A 20,418-nucleotide genomic window follows, 5' to 3' on the forward strand; every position below is an offset into this window, starting at 1 on the left:
TTGTCTGGCCCATGTTGGAGCTACTAGGATCAGTGTTAGGGAATGCTGTTGTAGCTTTCGCACCACTAATGGAATTAGTGGAAGAGGTGGAAAGGCGTATGCAAATTTGTTTGACCAGTTCATCCATATCGCATTGCCTTTGGACAATGGGTGTGGATACCTGGCGGCGAAGCTTGGGCATTTTTTGTTTTCGTGGGTGGCGAATAGATCTATGTGTGGATGCCCCCACTTCTGAAAGAACGGATGAAGAACCTGTGGGTGAAGTTCCCATTCGTGAATCTGTTGCGTTTGTCTGCTGAGCAGATCTGCCACGGTGTTTTGGACTCCTGGGACATGTTGAGCCAGGAGAAAGATTTTCTGTGGAATTGCCCATCTCCATATGCTCTGTGCTAATTGAGAGAGCTGTGGAGAGTGTGTGCCCCCCTGTTTTTGAATGTAGTACATGGCAGTCATGTTGTCTGTGCGAATGAGGACTGCCTTGCCTGCAATCTGCGTCTGGAAGGATTTTAGGGCTAGGAAGATTGCTAGTAACTCCAAATGGTTGATGTGGAGTCCACGTGCCCTGTACGGTGAGATGGAACAGATGAGCTCCCCAGCCGGAGAGCGATGCGTCTGTTGTTAGGATTATTTGTGGAACCGGGTCCAGGAACGGTCGACCTCTGGAAAGGTTTGTGGTGTTCCACCACTGCAGAGAGCGATGGGTGCGACTGTCTACCAACACCAGATCTGTCAGTTGACCCTGGGCCTGGTTCCACTGGCGTGCCAAACACTCTTGGAGTGGACGCATCTGGAGTCTTGCATGGGGCACTATGAAGATGCAAGAGGCCATCATCCCAATCAGTTGCATAAACACTCTTGCTGGGAGAGAGCGTTGAATTATGAATTTGTGACGCAGAGCCTGTATGTTTGCAATCCTGGCAGGATTGGGATAGGCTATGGCTTTTGGAGGTGTCTATGGTAGCACCGAGGTATTGTTTTATGTGTGATGGTATTAGGTGGGACTTTTGGTGGTTCACCGTGAAACCTAGCTGGTGAAGTAGTTGGATCGTAGCGGCGGTATGTTGCACACATTGGTCGTAGGACGTGGCTTTTATTAGCCAGTCATTCAGATACAGGAAGACGTGAATGTGCTGTCTTCTGAGGTGTGCAGCCACTACCGCTAGGCACTTGGTGAATACCCTTGGTGCTGTTGTTACCCCGAACGGGAGCACCTTGAACTGGTAGTATTGCCCGTCCACCACAAATCTGAGGTACTTTCTGTGAGACTGGTGTACTGGGATGTGAAAGTATGCGTCTTTCAAATCCAGAGTGGTGAGAAAATCGCTCTGGGAGAGGAGCGGAAGAACCTGTTGAAGGGTTACCATGTGAAAATGGTCTGAATCTATGTAAGTGTTTAGAGGTCTGAGATCTAGGATAGGTCGTAGAGTCTCGTCTCTCTTTGGAATCAGAAAGTACAGGGAGTAGACCCCTAAATTTTGTAGATTTATGGGGACCGGCTCTATGGCTTCTTTTTGCAGGAGGGAGATCACCTCCTGTTTTAGTAACGTAGTATGTTCTTGAGACATAGGGCGTTGCCTGGGTGGAATGTTTGGGGGGGTAGATGTTAGTTCTAGGCAATACCCTGAACGAATAATTTGTGTCACCCATCTGTCTGAGGTGATTGTCTCCCAGATGTGAAGGAAATGTTGTATTCTGCCCCCGACCGGAGTGGAATGGTCTGGGGGGAGCGGGGGAAAGTCCTTGGGCAGGAGGTGTGGCAGAGCGGGCGGTATTTGTCTTGCCTCTGCCCTTATTATTATTGCCTCTGTATCCGCCTCGTTGATAACCCTTTGTGAAGGTAGATTGAGGAGGGGATTTGTAGGACGTGGATGCACTATCCGAGGAGTAGCCTCTGCCCGTGCCCCGAAAGGAAGAGCGGCGAAAAGAGCGCCTGGGAGCATGTGACTGCAGGGCTCCCATGGATTTCGCCGTGTCAGTATCTTTCATCATCTTTTCGAGGGCTTCATCAACTTTGGGGCCAAATAGATGATTTTGGTTGAATGGCTGGTTTAATATAGAGGCTTGTACCTCAGGTTTAAAACCTGAAACTCTGAGCCAGGCATGGCGACGGAGAAGGACACTGGTGTTTATGGCCCTGGAGGCTGTATCTGCTGCATCTAGGGCACAGCGTATAGAGGTATTAGTTATTGTTTTGCCCTCTTGAATCAATTCATTAGCCCTAGTCTTGTACTTTTTAGGGAGATGGTGCATGATGGTCTCTAGCTCATAATGCGCCCTGTCGTATCGGGCCAGCAGCGCTTGCGTATTGGCGATACGCCATATATTGGCAGCTTGTGACGCAGTGCGCTTCCCTGACGCGTCTAGGAGCTTAGACTCTTTGTCAGGTGGTGGTGCTTCGCCTGACGCCTGAGAATTTGAGCGCTTCCTAGCTGTAGATACCACTAGGGAATCCAATGGTGCAGGGCCTTTAATGTATGAAGGGTCTGTGGGGGCGGCTTTGTATTTTTTCTCTATACGGGGGTTTAGGACCCTGGCCCTGACTGGGTCTTTAAAAACCTCAGGTGCATGTTTAATTACTCCCTTTAACATAGGTAGAATGGCAGTAGACCTATGTGCATCATCGAAGGTGTCTAGGAGAAAATCTTCCTCCACTGGGTTAGTATGTAACTCCACCCCGTGGTAATGTGCCGCCCTTTGTAACAAGTGATGAAAGCCTAAGGAATCTTCAGGTGGGGATGGCCTAGATGGGTAAAGGTCATCCTGTGGGACATCTGGGATGTCCGGATTGTTATAGTCATCCCATGGGTCTGGAGATCCAGTAGGGGTGGGGTCTTGTGGCACATCTGCTGGATCATAATAAGGGTCTCCCAAATCGTCTGGGACAGGAGACAAGGTGGGGGAACGATGAGGTGGAGGGGGTGGAGGTGGGGAGGGTGGAGGAGGTGGAGGAGGTGGGGAAGGCACCCTGAAAGAAGAGGTAGCAATGTCTTTCCTCTTTGGAGGTGGAGGTGGAGCTGGTTTGTCCAAGTGTCTCTTTTTTTAAGACAATGTCAAGTGTCCAGTTTTTGGATCCTTGGTGAGTGTCTTTTGCAGAGGATCCGGTGTGAAAAGTTCTTGCGACATTGGTTGTTTGGTCGGCGCCGAAGTTTTCGGGGCCGACAGCTTTTTAGGCTTGTCTAAGCCGTGCTTCTTTGGAATCTCCGATTTTTTGGTCGGTGCCGAAGAAGGCTTCGGCACGGGAGTGTCGGTGCCGAGGGCCTTGTGATATTTGGTCGGCGCCGGAAGAGCAGGTTTCGTCACCGAAGGCTTTGGTGCCGGGTTCGGTGTGGAGGTGGAAGCCGAAGGGTGTTTTTCGGTACCAGTGGTCGGCTGGCTCGAGCCCGAGCTGCCGGAAGGCTTAATAGGCTTCTTTACCGGGCCCGAAGGTGGGGTGTGAGAAGCAGTGTCCTTGGTCTTGCCTAGGCCCGGAGGCGAAGGTGTGACCGAAGCCTTTTTGGGTATCGGAGTGGGAGGGGGTATTGTACTCACGACCCGCTGCGCCGGGGTGATGTCCTCCACATCTGAGTCGTCGGCCTCGGAAGCGCTGATGAGGTAGTCGTCCTCCTGTTCGATGTTCTGCTGTCCCGGAGCTTCGACGTCGTCCCCGAAGATGTCGACTGGAGCGGAGGTCGAGGAGTGCGCCATGTTGCGTCTAGCCCGTCGATCTCGAATAGTCTTTTTAGAGCAAAAAGACTTGCAGGCGGGACAGTCTCGGGCCTCGTGTTCTGGGGAGAGGCAGAGGTTGCACACCTCATGAAGATCGGTGTGGAGAAACTTAGACCCACATCGAGGGCACTTCTTGAAGGGAGTTCTTTCCATCAGCCGAGACCGGAGCCGGGATAGGCCCGAAGGCCGCCGTCGACGACCTGAATCGAAGAAGTGCCGAAGAGAAGGTGATTAAGATGATTTATTATCTGAAGAGGCTCGATGAGCGAGGATTTTTGCGTCGATCGTTGAACTGGAAAGTTCGGAACCGGAGCGTGAAGTATTACATCCGAGCCCGATGGCGGAAAAAAACAATCTGAGGATGGAGCCGAAGCCCATACGCAATACGAACCAAAGGAGGAGTCACCAACCTCGTGACTTCCAAAGACTTTCCAAGAGGAAAAACAAACTGCAAACATCCGGGCCCAACACCAGATGGCGAGCTATGCACAGTGTATAATCTGCAGCTCATATGCCTCGAACAAAATATTTCTGTAGACAGGTTTTCTTGCTCAAACCCAGAACAGAAATCTCATCACTGAAAAAAGGGATAAAGGGTTTATCTTTTTATCACTACTTACTCTATTGTGGAGTTAGGATTAATCAAAGATGGCAGATGGAAATTCTTACTCTAATTTTGAGTTATGATTAATCAAAGATGGAAGACGGAATTTACTAAGAGATTTTCTTTGTCAGGGCCAGGGAGTCAAATGAAAGTTGCATGCTTCAGCGATTCAAATGTCATTGTGGCAATATTAGGACAGGATCCAGGATATCTGTAGCACCCAGTTGCTTTATGAAGAGGAACTCCTAGTCCCAGAGACCAGCAAGCAATATGAACATGATTGATTTTTTTTAAAATGGGGACCTGAATCAGCAGGTCTCTGGCTCTCTTCTGGAACCAAGCTCTATTTGTGGGACAACCCTTAGGTGTATAGATGCAGCCATGCTCTTTGCTCTATAACCTCTGCCACTAAGCTACAGGGATCCTAGGAGCAATTGAACGAGACTATTACAACCAGCAATACTAGTACAGAATAGGTTTGCACTTACACTGTAACCAGTGGCTTTGGAGGCACTGATATGATGGAAATCTCCTGACATCCATAGGGTTAAGATAAAAATAAGAGAATATATCACCATTATCATTTTACTTAAGTGATAGCTCCTGGCTTGACAAATGGTAAAAGTACTTCCTGGACAGGTCTCAGGAACACAAGTGGCAAGCAGGCCAGTTGCAGACGAGACTGTACAGAATCGTAGGATTCTTATTTGCATTGAGCTATCCTAAACCGTTTTGCACTGCATTGTTGAAGACTGCTTGGGATATGCATGAAAAACCTACTAAAGACACCGAAAAGGCCTCCCCTGAAGTAGATGGAATGGATCTGAAAGATCGCTAGTCTGCACATGATCCACATTTCCTTTGATACTGTTGGTGTTCCCTACACAGGGATCTGGAGTGGGGTCCAGCAAATATCTGACAGTCAGCATTAAATCTGGTATGTCCCACATGAACTATTAAGGTTTATGCTCTGATTGATGGAGCTCAGCAATCAGCCTGATGGGGTCATTGGTAGTAATGACTAGTGGCCAGAAATGATTCTAGACATAGGGATGAATGCAGCAGTCTAGATGACCGACTGCTTCAAAATATGTGATTTAAGTGGTTGTAAGAGGGATGCAAGTTCTTGGTAAAATGTTTTCATATTAAATAGGCTCCAAACTTTATTCTGTATTTGCTTTTCAATGAGGGAGGGGCAGTCAATCATATAACTATTTTATACACTTGTTCCACACTTTTCATCATCTCATTCCAAGAATACAAACTGCAACCGCTGGAGAGATAAAATGACAGATGGAAGGGTGCTCATATGTGGGGTGAACACAACACTGCTGCGTGTTTACAGCTGGACAGTCAAAGAAGTCAAACAATTAAAGCATGCAAATGGGCAGTCCTAAGATCAATGTTGAAAACATATCTGCGAATCCAGCGTTTTGAAAACCACTCTAGCTGATTTCTTGATGCTCATCACATATAGCTGTGAATAAGAACTGTGATCAGACCTATTGTGCAACGATTAAAGCTGTGTTTACTCTGATTAATAGTACATTTGTGTTCCTTGCATAGATTATCATCAATAAACATTAGAATAAATGTCTCACAGACAATGTGCACATAAAGTGTTTAATTAGGGATTAAAGCCAACAGTGAGAATGGAACATTCGGAGAAGCTGGAAATAGTTGGAACCAAACCAGAAAATTGCTGGTTTGTTTAAGCATCTTGAAATTTGTACTATGTGGACCATCTTACTTGTCCGACAGGGCAAAGACATGAGAGAAGGAACAGCAGCAGCACCATTACCGCAAGGGTTTACTCCGTTAAGGGGATTAATTAATCTACTGCACAAGAAGAAAGTAACTGTTTTCTGTTTGCTATTAAAGCCAACTTATTAGAACCATAATCATAAACATGTGACAGCACAGTCTAACAGAGGATCATGTGCCTTGAGGTTCTGCTGAATCCATATCTTGCGGTTAAGGGTTTTGGCCTGCATAGAAAGAAACTGTATTTTGTTAACACCCCTTCCTATACACAATAACAAAAAATACCCTTGACCTTAAACAGCTTCCCAAACAGATGATCTTTAAAAAGTACCTTTAAAGTTCCTAGCAAAGCAGGTTGCTGATGCAGTCCTATTATACTCTTCTTCTGAAGCCACCTCAGATCCTCCAAAGTTTCACTATCGAAAGATGACATCACCAAATACACATCATCTTTATTCCTTTGTAGTTCTTTCGGTCCGGTTTGGTTGTCATCTGCCGCAACATTTTTTGCACGAACACAAATCTGTAACTGTTCACCTGATTCAGTGGTTGTTAATGTAAAAGAATGCTCCTGAATACTTTTTTCAAACGTCTGCCTGTGAAGAGGTTGAAGAATGAACTCAGCTAACAGAGCTTGCCAACAGCCTTCTTCTGAGTTTTGAGGCAATACCAAGAGGTTCGGACAGATCGATAATGAAGGCTGTACAGTGCAGGCCTCATCAGACTCCGCGACAAAGGATGGTGAAAGAACAGGTTTTGAAATGTCACTGTTGTCTGTCTGTGTCAGTTCTTGGACTATAGTATCATGTAAAACCAAAGGAGAGGTTAAAGAGGAGCTAGGGCCAGGAATGGTACCATCTTCTTCCATTGTAAAGTCCTCATTCCTACGGTCTTCATGCATATTCCAACAATGCAGTTTCTTTGTTTCCTCAGTCATTCTCACAGGAGGTGCACGCTTTCGACGACTCATTTTGATGTTTCTTCAAACAAGGATGCAAACCTGTGTAAAGTGGACACATGTTAGTAAGTAGTGCAACAATTAACAGGGCTTATTTATATAAGTAACTTCCATTCTGTGCCAAAATGTTCATCACACATACCGATCAAATTTAAAGCATTTCTCGGGCACACAGCATAAAATTTAGATTCACAGCCGTGGGCATTAACAAGCAGGTCAACAACCGTTATATGTCAAACCCAGTGGTAATTCCAAAGAGGACAATGAAATGCTACATCTGAACTTCACCACAAGATATAAATGGATGGAGAACCACAACACTAACTTTAAGAAAGCACAATCAAGAGCTTGTGATGAATGATTCAAAACTCAAGAAAGGCAACATATGACTTATTTCAAGCCAAATTTAGCTCAGATTTAGCATAAATGCTTTGCTTTCACTAGAATGTAATCTGAAAACTAGCAAACACAACAACTCTTTGTGCAATACAAACTTACATAATGCTTATAGCCTCTGCTGGGTTCCCTCACCTTTTCCCATGTCCTTCATTTTCTCTCCCATGGGACTCTTACTAGGTAAATATACATGCCTGTGCTACTTTAGCTTTCACAGGAGCATGCATAGTTTCACTTTCAATGCTGAACCAGTTTTTCTGTTTCACGCTGTTAGATTTTGCTTTATCAAAGTGATGTATACTTTAAATCAATTTGAAAATGTTCAAAACTGTGCTGCATAGACAAATTTATTTTTACAGCTAAAACATGTATTCAGATACGCTATACCAGTACCAGATTGCCACAGTTGCTTAAAGGCTTATCAAACTGTTCCTGACCTGGGCATTGTAGTGCTGTAAGATGCACCAATTGTGCCAAATTGTGATTGGCTAACGTGACCCTTGTGAGTATATCATGTGACAAAGTGTAGGCTTTTCTTCACATTTCCCTGGGCATTCCACCGCCCAGATGTCTTCCAATTAAGGTTGTCAGAGGTGATTATCCAGTGTGGGCATGGTAGAGCCTGGAAATGCCTTAGCCAGAATCCCTGCTTCTCGCATAACAACCCAGGTCGCTTCTAACAAGAAACTAGAAAGATACCATCTTTAAACCCCACAGGAAATAATCCACATCTGCGCCTTGGAAAAGGGCCAATAACATGCAAACAACTCTTTAGCAATATTTAGAACTATGCCACATTTTTTTACATGGCTGTTACTGCTTTATTGGCACTCTGTACAAGCTGCTGCTGCGACCGTCACCTAACCTTGACAGAGCATGCAGCAAACATGGTGAGTCAGTGTTCTCAATAAACACTACTAAGAACAAGCATTTGCAAAGCCAATAGGTCACGGAAACACAGGAGCTGTTGGCGTTGACATTGTGAATGTCTTTTAGCCATGTTGTTTAGTAGCAACCTGCAGCTCAGTGTGGCAGAAAGTCATGGAAAAAAATGTTGACATGGCCAGCCCTGGCCAAGTCACAGCGCTTTTTTGAGCAGCAGGAGAGAAGGGACAATGAAATCAATGCAGGAGGGCGAAAAGACAGCACATGTGCTATCTAGCCAGACCTAAAAATGAATACGTTCTTGTGTAATGTAATGGTTTGTTTTCCAGTTTTTACAAAGCAGGAACTTACCTGAGCCTCAGTTACACTACACCAGGGGTTCCCAACCTGGCGTGCCCGCATGTCCAGGACAATGCGACAAAGAGGGAAAATATGTACTGTATGCATATTAGGAATCGGGCGAGACTTTTGTAGGTAGTACTACCATTAATCAAACATTTCCTAGGGATGCAAGGTATAGATATGGTTGGGAACTCCTGCATTACACAAAGAGGCATTCATGTTTAATAAGCTCAGGGAGAGTAAAGGATCTGGGCAGAATCATAGGATGTTGTTCAGATGCCGAGATTGGAACCTTGTTCTACAGCTCCAATGTCGGCAGCTATGGCTCTTACGCCACATATTCTGCATTTAAGTTCAACCTCACAGTTAAGTCATGTACAGTGTGCTAGGAATCCCTGTAGACTGCGGTCTGGCTTTGTAAATGGTTTCTATAATATATTTTTTAAATTGTATCAATTTGCATTTTAACTACCCAGCATCAAGTTCTTTTTTGTTCCACTAGACATCTACAATCCACTAATGTGGCAGTGTCAATGCTGCATCAGAGGTGAAAGCCAGATTGGAAGTAAGTCACCAGGTAGCTTTGATAAAGTTGGGAAATTAGATGAATGCATCTCTTCATTATACACTAAAAATCCATTTTTCTACAGTTAGCTATGAGTACATGGCTCCTGAGGGGCATTGTAAGTACTGCCACTCAGCATCCAATAAACAGGGATGGCTACGAAATATATTTCTAGGTTTCTTTTCCTTACAGATAGACGGCAGCTTGAGCTAGTTAGGATTGGAGTTTTGGAAATATTTCAATCGATCTTCCACTGAGCAATAATATGAGTTGTTACATGCATCGCAGCCATTTGGGATAGTTTCAAAGAGCGGAGGCCTTGGACATAGGCAATATAAAGAGAGGACAAATGACAGCTACACCCTCCCAGTGGTGATATAGGGACATCAGAAGCTTCAATCCTACCAGGAGCAAGCCTTAAAATGATACCAGAGTAATCAATATCTAAGCTTGATTTAAAAACTCAGTCGATCTCTCACTACGCCCACGCCCCAGTCCCTCCTACGCCCCTTTTTTCCAATTGGAAATATGTTAGGTGTTGCTTTTTTCATTTAAATAAGGATGGTCGTACTTTCCTTGGACAGCTAAACCCTTTTTCTTTTGTAATATTGTTGGATTCTGCTTTAGAAAGGTACTAAAATTAATTTTTGTTGTAAGTGTTGCGGTAGCATTTATGAAACTTAAAAATAGTTTTGGGGTGTAAATGTTGACAAATGTGCAGTTTTAAAAGGGATTTGAAGCTGCTAAAAACATTTCCTTTTTATTTGGTATGTTTTAAACTTGCTTCTTCAAAGAGGGCCAGTCTTGTTAGCTAAATATCTTTGTCTAGAAAAAGGGGTCTATCCAGCGAATAACAGTTTGCTGAAATGGCCACTGGGCTGTTATTTACTTGATTCATCAGACTATATGGCAATGCTATAACCTTTTTCTTCACATTTTCTAGGATGTCCTATCACCGTAGCATTCTGTGGTTAAGGGCGACTGACGTAAGAAATGATTTTCCTCTTTGGGGCTGGTAGGGCCTCGAAGGGTCTTGGAAAAGAAACACAACTCTTGCAGCAACAAGTCACTCCACTCCCAGGAAGAACCAATAACATCCATTGTTTTCAATATCTTTAGGAAATAGGAAATAGTCATCGTCTGTCCCCCATAAAAGGGTCTGGTAAAAAAAAAGTACAACCGCATTTCTAAAAATCTTGAATCAATCTTTAAACCTTACGGGGGAGAATTAGGTGGTCTTATACCAAAAGGGTGCTCTAGAAGTGTGTACCCCAGTTCCTAGGTGCATTTCTAGTAAAGACAAAACAATGTTTTGAGGTATCAATTGTAAGCCAACTTTGTCTTTGTCATGTTCAAGTTTTCTTTTCTTTTTTTGTTTAAATCTCCTTATTGAAATTTGTATTTTAACATTCCAGTACAACAGGATGTCAAAAACCACAACTGCCAAGCGAGTACATTGCAGTACACCATTGAGGTGTCCCTGATAACAATTCCAATAGTGTACCATAGTGGTTATGGTATAGCGATGGTATCTACGGTTGTGAAACGCTTGAGGAGCAGTATGAGCAAATGTGTAGACCAAACACTACTTATTGCAGTGATGTAGTGTGCGCAATATTGCATCGTATTGAACAGTGGGAATTGGGTACAACATAATGAGGACAAAATAACTAGACTAAAGGAAGGGGAGAACCACCTGTGACCCAAGGCCCTGAGATGTAACAACGACTAAGTGACTGCATGTGCAGCACATGAAAACCCCCTGTGTCCGCGAGATATGCAAAGATTGTGTGAGGCACCCCCTTTTAGGACGCCGTGCTAGCGGGTGGAGGTCATGTTCAAGTTTTCTTAACGAGAACTGCAGTAAAAGATGACAGAATTTTATCATGCATCTCATCACAATAAGTCAACTGATAATAAACAACAAGTTATTGAAAATATGATAAGAAAAATATCCTTATTAGAAATTTAGTGAGCAATACAGAAGAGGCTTCAGGTCATGAACATGTGTTGGTTGATTTAATTGAGAATCTGAAGTTAAAATAAAGTCAAAGATGTTTTACAATTGGAGCATCAGAACTTTGTTTTGTTTCTAAATAACATATATACCAGTGCTACATCTTTTTACAGACCAATAGTTCTGCTGCTCCTAGGCGACCATTTGTGCATGTATCTACTTTCTGTAACAGGGCATGTCGTAAGTGACTCATCTGTCATTGCTGAATGGACCATAGCAAGTGCCTAATTTGTAAAAAATGAAGTCCCATGGCCCTTCTCAGATGACCACTGCAGCCTGCACCACGCATTGGCCCTGCTAATGACAGTACCAACATAACACCTAATCATCGCACTCCTATAAGTGTGACAATTAAGATTATTTCAAGCCATACAATGCTATAATAATGGTGTGAGAGGCTGGTATTATTCATGTTCAATGAGATTTGACCTGATAACATGGTTGTTGCGCTTATCTCAAAATTAAACAGACTGAGCCACCATGTGGTGGACTGTCACAAGAATTGGTGCGGACAATTAAATGCCGGTGCCGAGCACCGGAAACCATCAACTCAAATTAAGCACTGACCATACCAAGAAAAGTCTGAACTTTGCATAAAGGGGTAAATACAATTTACCAGCTAGGCATTAGGTTATACCCTCAACTGCTCTTTGCACTAACTCCTGGCTTTTCACCTCTTATTTCCTCACTGTTTCTTCACTTAACACAATATTCCTTCAAACATTACTAAATACCACATCAACGGATCCTGTATTTACCTAACAATGTAATACTTGCGAGTAAATCTCAGATCACCTACCAAGGTGTCTCACCCTCACTTAGACCTCACAGTGGCTGAGCTCTACCCCAGGTCTAGGATTCTGTCACTTCTATTTTTTGATTCTTCTGGATTAGCACAGCCGCCAGGGGTTAGGGTCCTTTCTCTCCTGGGGGAACTCAATATTGCACTTCTTTGTGGCTTACAAATGTTACCAGGAGCTGATATTATGTCACTTCTGGGGAGCCCACTGACAACATTTTGGGCCCAATTCACAAAGGTAAATTTAGGCCTGAAGTCTAAGGGCCTAATCCACAACGGTAACCTTAGGCTTGAAGTCTAAGTTTACCTTTGTGAATTGGGCCCTTAGACTTCAGGTCTTATCTTAGAATTCAGGTCTAAACTAAGACCTCAGGTCTAAGTTTACCTTTGAGAATTAGGTGCATAATATTTTGGTGGTGCCACTATTGCCAAATGGTAGGTGTATGCAGTCAGAGCTGCTCGCTGTTTGCATTAACACTTCATGACCTAAGGCACAAGTAACTGAATGACGCCTACATGACATTTTGCATAACCACTTAACGACATATGGTATGATAGTTTGCATGACATTTTGGGAAAGCTTTATGTGAGAGACTGCATGACAAATTGCATGGCAAATTACTTACAGTGTGATATGAAAAACTGTAACACAATAGGCCTAACATATGTTTTTAACGTTGGAACTATCACAGGTAGTTAAGTCCTATCTGTCTGCAACACTTCAGTACCTTGCCTGGGGTACAAACTGCTATATAAATTCCATTACTATACAATTAAATGAATGTCCATGGATTTTGCTAGTGGAATGCCCTATTTGTGAGAACTTAGTTTTCTGAGTAAAGTACGGGAGTAACTCAAAACACATGGAGACCTAGGGAAGACGAATGTTGCAGTGGTGGTTTTTGAGTTAATGTACTGGAAGAGCCTTTTGATGCGGGAAGAAAATTACTCCATCTGCTTTTGTGTGTACTGGTGTCTGGCAGCGTGAACTGCAGGTTTGTAGCCTCTTTCATCTGGTTTTAGTTGTATTAGTAAAATGGGTAGTTTAAAGGAAATATAAACACCTAAGTTTCAGAGTTCCTTTTTCTTTGTGACCATACTTCAGAGAGCAAGGTTTGGCTGAAATAGTTATTGTTGGTGCTGGCAGTGCAATGAAAACCACCACTTTGAGGATGTCATCATAGATTTTTAGTGAAGGGTTATTATCTGTAGACAAAATTAGGTTATTGATTTTTGACAGAATGAGAGGCAGAGCAGCATTCAATGCTAATTTTTAGTGGAACTTTAAACAACTTCGACAACTTTGAGGGCCTGTTCTGTGGAATATGAAGGGATTGTACATTTACAAATTTGGATTACAGTGACGCGTGCTGAGCAATCCAAGGCAAAAGCTTCTGCAATGAAGAAATCTAAAATTCTTCCTTTGTTTTAAGAGGTGTATGGTGCTGGAAGATGTAGAAAAGTAACACTGTCTAGGGATCTGAAAAGTTCGCAACAATCCTATTGTCGGTCAACAATTAAATCATCCAAAAGATGTTATCAGTGGGCAGTACTTGACTCAAGGCACAATATTGTGTTATCTGGTCTGTGCCATTAGATTTCAGTTGAGGCAGAAGATAAACAACAAGTGATATGTGCTTCTGCAGGGTGGCAGGACAGGAGCCTTGAGACGTTAAAAAACGATAAAGGCAGGGATGGAGAATGGATTGCAAGTGTGTATCTTTCTGAATAATAACAATATCACATTCTTTCTTGAGTTGCTGTATTGAGGAACCAGTAAATGAATGATGGGCTGGGAATGAATGTTGAGCCAAGTTTTTTTAATGTAGAAAACGTCCAGCTGATGACCCTGAATGACATATGCGATGGTTACTAGAAGATCTAGCAATCCAAAGCACGCATTTTAAGGATGTCACCTTTAAGGATCAGTGTTTGGATGTGAAGTTCATGGTGCTATGGATGTGAATTAGGCTTACTTAACGTGATGGGGAGGGAAGCATCAGGTAGAGAAGTGAAGGATAGCTTTGCAGGACTGAGGAAGACTGAACCCAGGGGATGTGCACTAAGAGGCACTGTGCACAGCTTGAGCATTCCTGATGGGTACGGTTGGATGGAGATGGGCATATTTATCAGTACCTGGAAATTGCACTAAGTGGTAATCAACAATAGTGAGGTGGAGGACACGTGGCTAGGCAATGAAGCAGCAACAAAGGCCAAAGTAATTAACGGAATGGGGAGGGATGACTTCCTCTGGAGTGATAATTAGCTAACAGTCGGGGAGGTGCCTACAGTACAATCAAGGCTCTTGTGAAGTAGAAATGCAGAGTAAACCGAGAGCCGGGATACGAACATATACTGGAATGTGTAGAAATATTGACTGAACAGCGACCAGACCAGTGTGAGCATTTTCAAAATTGGGAAGAGATGTAGTGTATCCTCAGAGATATGGTACAGGGGAAGATGTATGGCTTAGTGACAGATGTGGTGTATAGGAAGAGGTATGGTTTAGGTGCACAGATACGGTATAGGAGTATGGTTTAGTGGAGATGCAGTCTTGTGATGGATATATGTTTTAGTATAAGGATGTGGTCCGTTAGAAGATATGGTTTGGTGTCATAGTTGTTATACACAGGAGAAGGTATTATTTTGTGACTGAGATATGGTATATGGCAATAGATATGTTGTAGGAGCCGAGGCATGGTATACAGGATAAGAGAAGATATGATTTAGATTCAGACATATGGTACATGGGAAAAGATACGGTGTAGTGGTAAAGATGTGGCATGTGGAAAGATCCAGCAAGCAGTATCCAGCTTCAGTCAGAGGTGCCACTCTCGGACGTAGCTTCCACTGATACAGCAGGTACAGTGGCACCAGGTCACCGAGGCCTGCGGGGCCCACTGAACACTGATTATTGCTACATTTCATGATTTGAACAGCGGCCGGTTGGCCCATTCCTTCCTTGCCCTACAGCCCAAGGCATATTGGCAATGCGACTAGACTAGTGCCACAAGTGAATACAGAAACCATGTGGTAGCTTTTGAGCTGCAGTCTCCCCCATTCACTGATGGCGTGTCTAGGTAGCCGTTTCCAAGACAAAGGCCAGGCATTGGGGAAACAAACATTTGCCAGCATCAATGCACAAATGGCCCAGCAGTGGAATTCAGATGCCAATGGTCCCTGCAGCCGTTGTTTATACAGGTCAAAACATCTGCTGTACGGTCTCCATTCCAGCCTAGATTATCTCTGGCCGCATTATTCATATCCACTGTCCCAATAATGAACTATTCACTTTGTGCGAAGAGAGAGGGAAGCAAATGAAAATACGAGCACTCATATGGAGTGGTTAAATACAAAAAAGTAGCTCCTAAAACAAAAGAAGTGGATGGACACAAGTACATGGATCGAAGGATACTAGAGCGACGCTGAAACAAATCGTAAGCTGTAGGCGGGCTGTAAGCCCACTGATTGTAAACAACATGCCTCTTACAGAGACAGCTCATGCGCTGTCTAGCCAAGACCTAAACATCAACTCCACACTCTCCTATTAAACCACTCCTGGGTAGACCCAATTAACATTTTGCTGAGTGCTCTAACATTACACAAAATGTTGATAGTCACTACTGATACAGCATAATGTCAATTACATTTATTATACAAGCTTTAAATATTATTATTATTTTATTTATTTAAGAGTTTTATATAGCTCTAGCCAGACCTGAGGGTATCAGAGAACAAACATAAGAAGTGACAGTAATAGAACATATTGATTTGTGACAAGTACAGTTCGAACACAAAGACTAACAAATAAACTCAATGATTTGTGACGAATCCAGATCGGTGAGGGGGGACAACGGAGTGAGACGAGAGGTAGGAGAAGTATAGGTCCGCTTAGCAAAGTGATTGTACACTGCAGTGGGCGGGATTCGATGTAGAGCATCCGCTATCCATTCGGAAGAGTTTGGTTGAGAAAAAGGTCTTTGAGCTGGCTTTTGAATTTTGAAAAGGAAGGGTTAGTCCTAATATGGACTGGGATGGAGTTCCAAATTTTGGGCGCATTTCCAGAGAAGGAGCGTGATAAGGCTTTATGTTTTCGAGTTTTTAATATAATATGATGTATATGATATAGTGATGCTGTAATAAGTATGGGTACGGAGTTTAATAAAAACATCCACATTAAAGTAATATTTCTTCATTTGTGACAATCTCTTCTGGGGAGGACCTGTGCATTTATTTTTCCAGGAGATCTAGGACAATCAGAAATTACTGAGCTCAGACTATAACAATAAAAGAATTTTGCTACTGGCTTCCTGACGTTTTACCTTACTGCTGAACCCCAAACTGAGCACAAAGTACACCCTATTAGCAACTGACTCTCAGCAGAGTCCTGCAGTCCAAACTAATTCAGGAAGATGGAGTGGGGTGTAGACTCAGCAACAATACCTCAACGCCCAACCAGTAACTTTACCTTAATCACAACACACAAATCAATACTGTACATAAACATCAGAGGAGAACAATAACGAACACAGTATTACTGAGGCATAATCACTGTGTTGAAGAACCAGCCAGAACTTGCTTAAAGGTATCAAACTGATACAGTTAGTGCAGGAGAGAACCCAAGGAGAGAGGTAGTGCTGACTTTGTCCCAACCCGGCTGGCTTTTACGAAGTCTACAGACCAGCTACTACAGGCCAGATTTACTGAGAAAGTATTCACAAAAAGTGGTTGCAAATTCCGCATGGACTTTTTTACGATTCAATTCTGATTTTGCTAGCAACATACTGAAACATCGGTTTGTGAAATCACCATTCAAAGTGGGTTGCAATTCGAAATACTTAATTAATATTCATAAGGTAGGTCACAAATTGCGACTCATTCTGATTGGATGCCATCACAGGAATGGCAGCCTGTTGGGCTCAGCAGACCACCATGTCTGTGATCGATTTTTTTTTTTTAAGTACATTTTTTGAATGCAGCCCATTTTCTTTAAAGTAAAAGGGTCTGCATTTAAGAAGAGCAATGTGCTTTTTTTAAAAAAATTAAGTTTTGGCAGTGGTCCCACTGGGACAGGTAAGGGGAGACAAGGCTCCAACTGCTCCAAATGGGGACAGTTAGAACTTTTACTGTGGATCTTTCTTGTGCCCAAACATCAGCCCACCACAGAATTAAAACAAAGTACTCACCCTAAGTTGTAACAGTGGTCCAGTCAAAGGCAAATGCTGAAAGCGGTTATGATGTTTTTGTATGTCCCAGACTTTAGAGGTGCTTACTGATCTTGAGGGACAGCTGTTGACCATGGCTGGGATTCTTCTCAGCGCCAAGTCGTTTAGGCACTTTGTTCTGGTCGGTCTGTCGTAGTTTATGGGGGACCTCAACAGTCACAATCCTCCACAGATTTATCAGGTGAGATGCTCAAGTACTCACAGAGGAGTACAGATTCAGGGAGAAAACAAGCTAGGGGAAATTGCATTAGGGAATCAAGGTGATAAAGCCTCACCACATTGCCAGGTGGTGCACATTTTTCTATTCGTTATAGCGGGCCAGCTTCAGTTTCTTCTGCCCACCGCCTTGCGACCTTCCTTTTCTAGCCTGGATTTTGCTGGCGTGCCTTAGGTCTGGTGAGTCGGTGCCAGGGCTCCACAGAAGGACAGCGGATTCTCTTCTCTCCTCTACTGCACATTAAACACTAAGCTATGAGGAGGCAGGACACCTTGGAAAAATGTGCACACAATGGGAGAGGGAGCACAGTCCAATCGACGCTCATGCCAACAGTGGGTAGTGGCCCCATCAGCCACGCACTAAGGGGAGAGATACATCAAGACACAACTATGATTCTCTTTGTGAGAACACAATTCAGAGAGGTGCTGGAGACCAAAATTGGAGCATTGACGTTATGCTGCTGCGACAGGATCTGTGGGCGATGGTGGGCAGAACCACGGAGGCTGAGACGCTTGAATTTAGGCTAGAGGACAACATGCAGTTACTGCAATGAACTGTTTCCAAACTGGAAAGGACCACTAAGGAATCGGCAATACTGGTGGAAAACCCAGAGGACAGAGCCTCAGAAATCAATCTCAGATTTGTGGGCTGCCCGGTGGATGCAAGAACTCACCTCCAGAACAGTTCCTGGGGAAATGGTTGTGTCATATTCCCACATCTGAATCAAGCACTGGTGAGGAAACTGCCACCTGGGGTCCCGGGTCATCCCATGATTGCCTGCCTCCTTAACTATCACGACAGGAATGATTTTCTACGCTTTGCCTGCACTCAGGACTCTTAATGTACGAATCACACAGAATCATGATCTTCCCGAATTATACAAGGATGGTGCAGGAACAACGACAATCATCTGTGGAAGTCAAACGGAAACCTTGCATTCTTAATATCTGCTACATACTCCTCTTCCTGGCAAAACTGAGGGTCCTATACCAGGCTCACACCCTATTCTTTGAAACCCCTGAAGAAGTATGGGAATGGCAATCCAAAGGAAGGGACTCTAGCCACATACTCTGCCTTCGTTTGACAGTGACCCCTCCTCGCCAATGGACCCTTGTTGCTCGCCCAGGGAGCTTTGACCTGGCTTGTAAGAGTCACTTAAAATCTGGGAAGTCACCGGGACTAATAGGTTTCTGAATGAATTTTACAAACTCCACTCGGGTAAACTTATAGAGACACTGGAAGAGGTAATCAAGGAAGAGGTAGAGAACAGGCCGCTCCCTCTGGATTCGTGGACGGCAAAAATTGTAATATCACTCGAAATAATAGTCACCTGAAGCATGTTCGTCTTACCGTCCCATCTACCTTCTAAATACAGAAATTCTAATTATAGCCAAAGCCCTGGCGGTATAGGCTACTTAAATGAATTCCTCCTCTGCTCCGCCAGGATCAATCCGGCTTCATGCCAGACTGTGTCCCTCGCCATAATATCAAACAGCTGCGTAATACTTTAGACCTAGTAGATAAACTAGGAGAAACTACTTCAGTTCTCTTGGCGGATTCTGAAAAGGCCTGTGACTAAGTGGAATGGGAATAACTATTTGCCCTACTTCATGGGGTACATAAGGCTACTATAAAAAGACACATCAGCTCAAATTAATATTGGAGACGTGGCATTCCGATTAGTTCCTCATACAAAGGGGCGCCCGGCTAGGTTGCCCTGTTAATCCCCATTGTTTGCCATTGCCATAGAGCCACTGGCAGAATGGCTCCGCAATGACGCCCAGGTAAGGGGATTTGAATGGGACTCCGGGGTTTCAGACAGGGTGGCAAAGTATGCAGGCAACATCCTCATCTTCATGACAGACCCTGTATAATCGAGTCCACGTATCCTTCAGATCCGCAGTCTCTTCGGGCCCTGTCAGGCCTACAAATCAACATGTCCAAATCATCTTTATACCTGATCAAAGCAAGACCCCACAATCTGGCCTGGGCCAACAGCCTTCACAAAGTTCAGGACGGCTTCCGCTATCCCGGGGTCTATGTCAGCCCAATGTCACTATGGCTTGGGATCATAATGTCCAGCCCCGAATGGTCAAATTGGTAGCCGACACTAAATTCTGTCCAATACTGCCCTTAATATTTCATGTATTAGGCAGATGTGCAATATTAAAGATGGTGTCCTTACCGTGCTTTCTTTATCAACTACAAAACCTCCTCTTTGATGTAACACAATCACTTTTCAATAAGATCAACTCTGCACGTCAGAGTTTTCTTTGGAGTCAAGGGTTTCCATGGATTGCGCTCTTCAAATTTTTAAGTCTACCTGCTAAGGCGGAATTGCTGCGGCAGACATGCAGTCGTATTATAAAGCCTCCCACTAACTCATTATAAATGAATGGAGATACAACACACAGGGTGACCCTGCATTTGCCTTCAAAAAGTGGACGCTGAATGAAACGTCCATAACACTCCTATTATATGGGGTCAGGTGGAGCTTTCACTTCCTCTGGCCACTAGACTTTTGTAAAAAATTTGGAAGGAAATAATAAGGACGCTTGGTTGGGAGGGACATTTCTCAGAGGAAACTCCTCCGTGGGAGGGACATACACTGGCACAAGTGGCTGCACTAGAGGTGTTCCATAAACAGAACCTTATTGGAATCTCAAATCTGGCAAGCATGATGCAGGGGATTACACTGAACTTCTGTCTAGACCTCCAAGAGGAATACAAGCTGCATCGTAATCAATTGTTTCGATACCTCCTGCTCAGACATGCTCCTACGCCCTACATAGCAGGTGTCAAGGAACCTTTTGACTTTAATCTGCTGGAGCCACAAATTAACCGAGGTATATCGTACTTTGATTATTCAAATCACAGATCCATTAGATAAGTTAAGTTCTGCTTGGGAATAGGATATGGGCCCCTGGAACAAGAGGAATGG

At 43.8% G+C, this 20,418-nt stretch overlaps 1 protein-coding gene across 1 annotated transcript in view; it reads right to left on the reverse strand.

Moving 5' to 3' along the window:
• SHPRH (SNF2 histone linker PHD RING helicase) overlaps window positions 1–20,418 on the reverse strand; it is a 763,974-nt gene that overhangs the window by 688,565 nt on the left and 54,991 nt on the right. Inside the window, exon 2 of the mRNA XM_085612283.1 lies at window positions 6,405–7,073. Coding sequence (XP_085468409.1) covers window positions 6,405–7,043 — 639 coding nt within the window. The 5' untranslated portion in view covers window positions 7,044–7,073. The remainder of the gene's footprint in view (window positions 1–6,404; window positions 7,074–20,418) is intronic.

This window comes from Triturus cristatus, chromosome 6 (genome assembly GCF_964204655.1).
Source record: "Triturus cristatus chromosome 6, aTriCri1.1, whole genome shotgun sequence".
Taxonomy (NCBI): domain Eukaryota; kingdom Metazoa; phylum Chordata; class Amphibia; order Caudata; family Salamandridae; genus Triturus; species Triturus cristatus.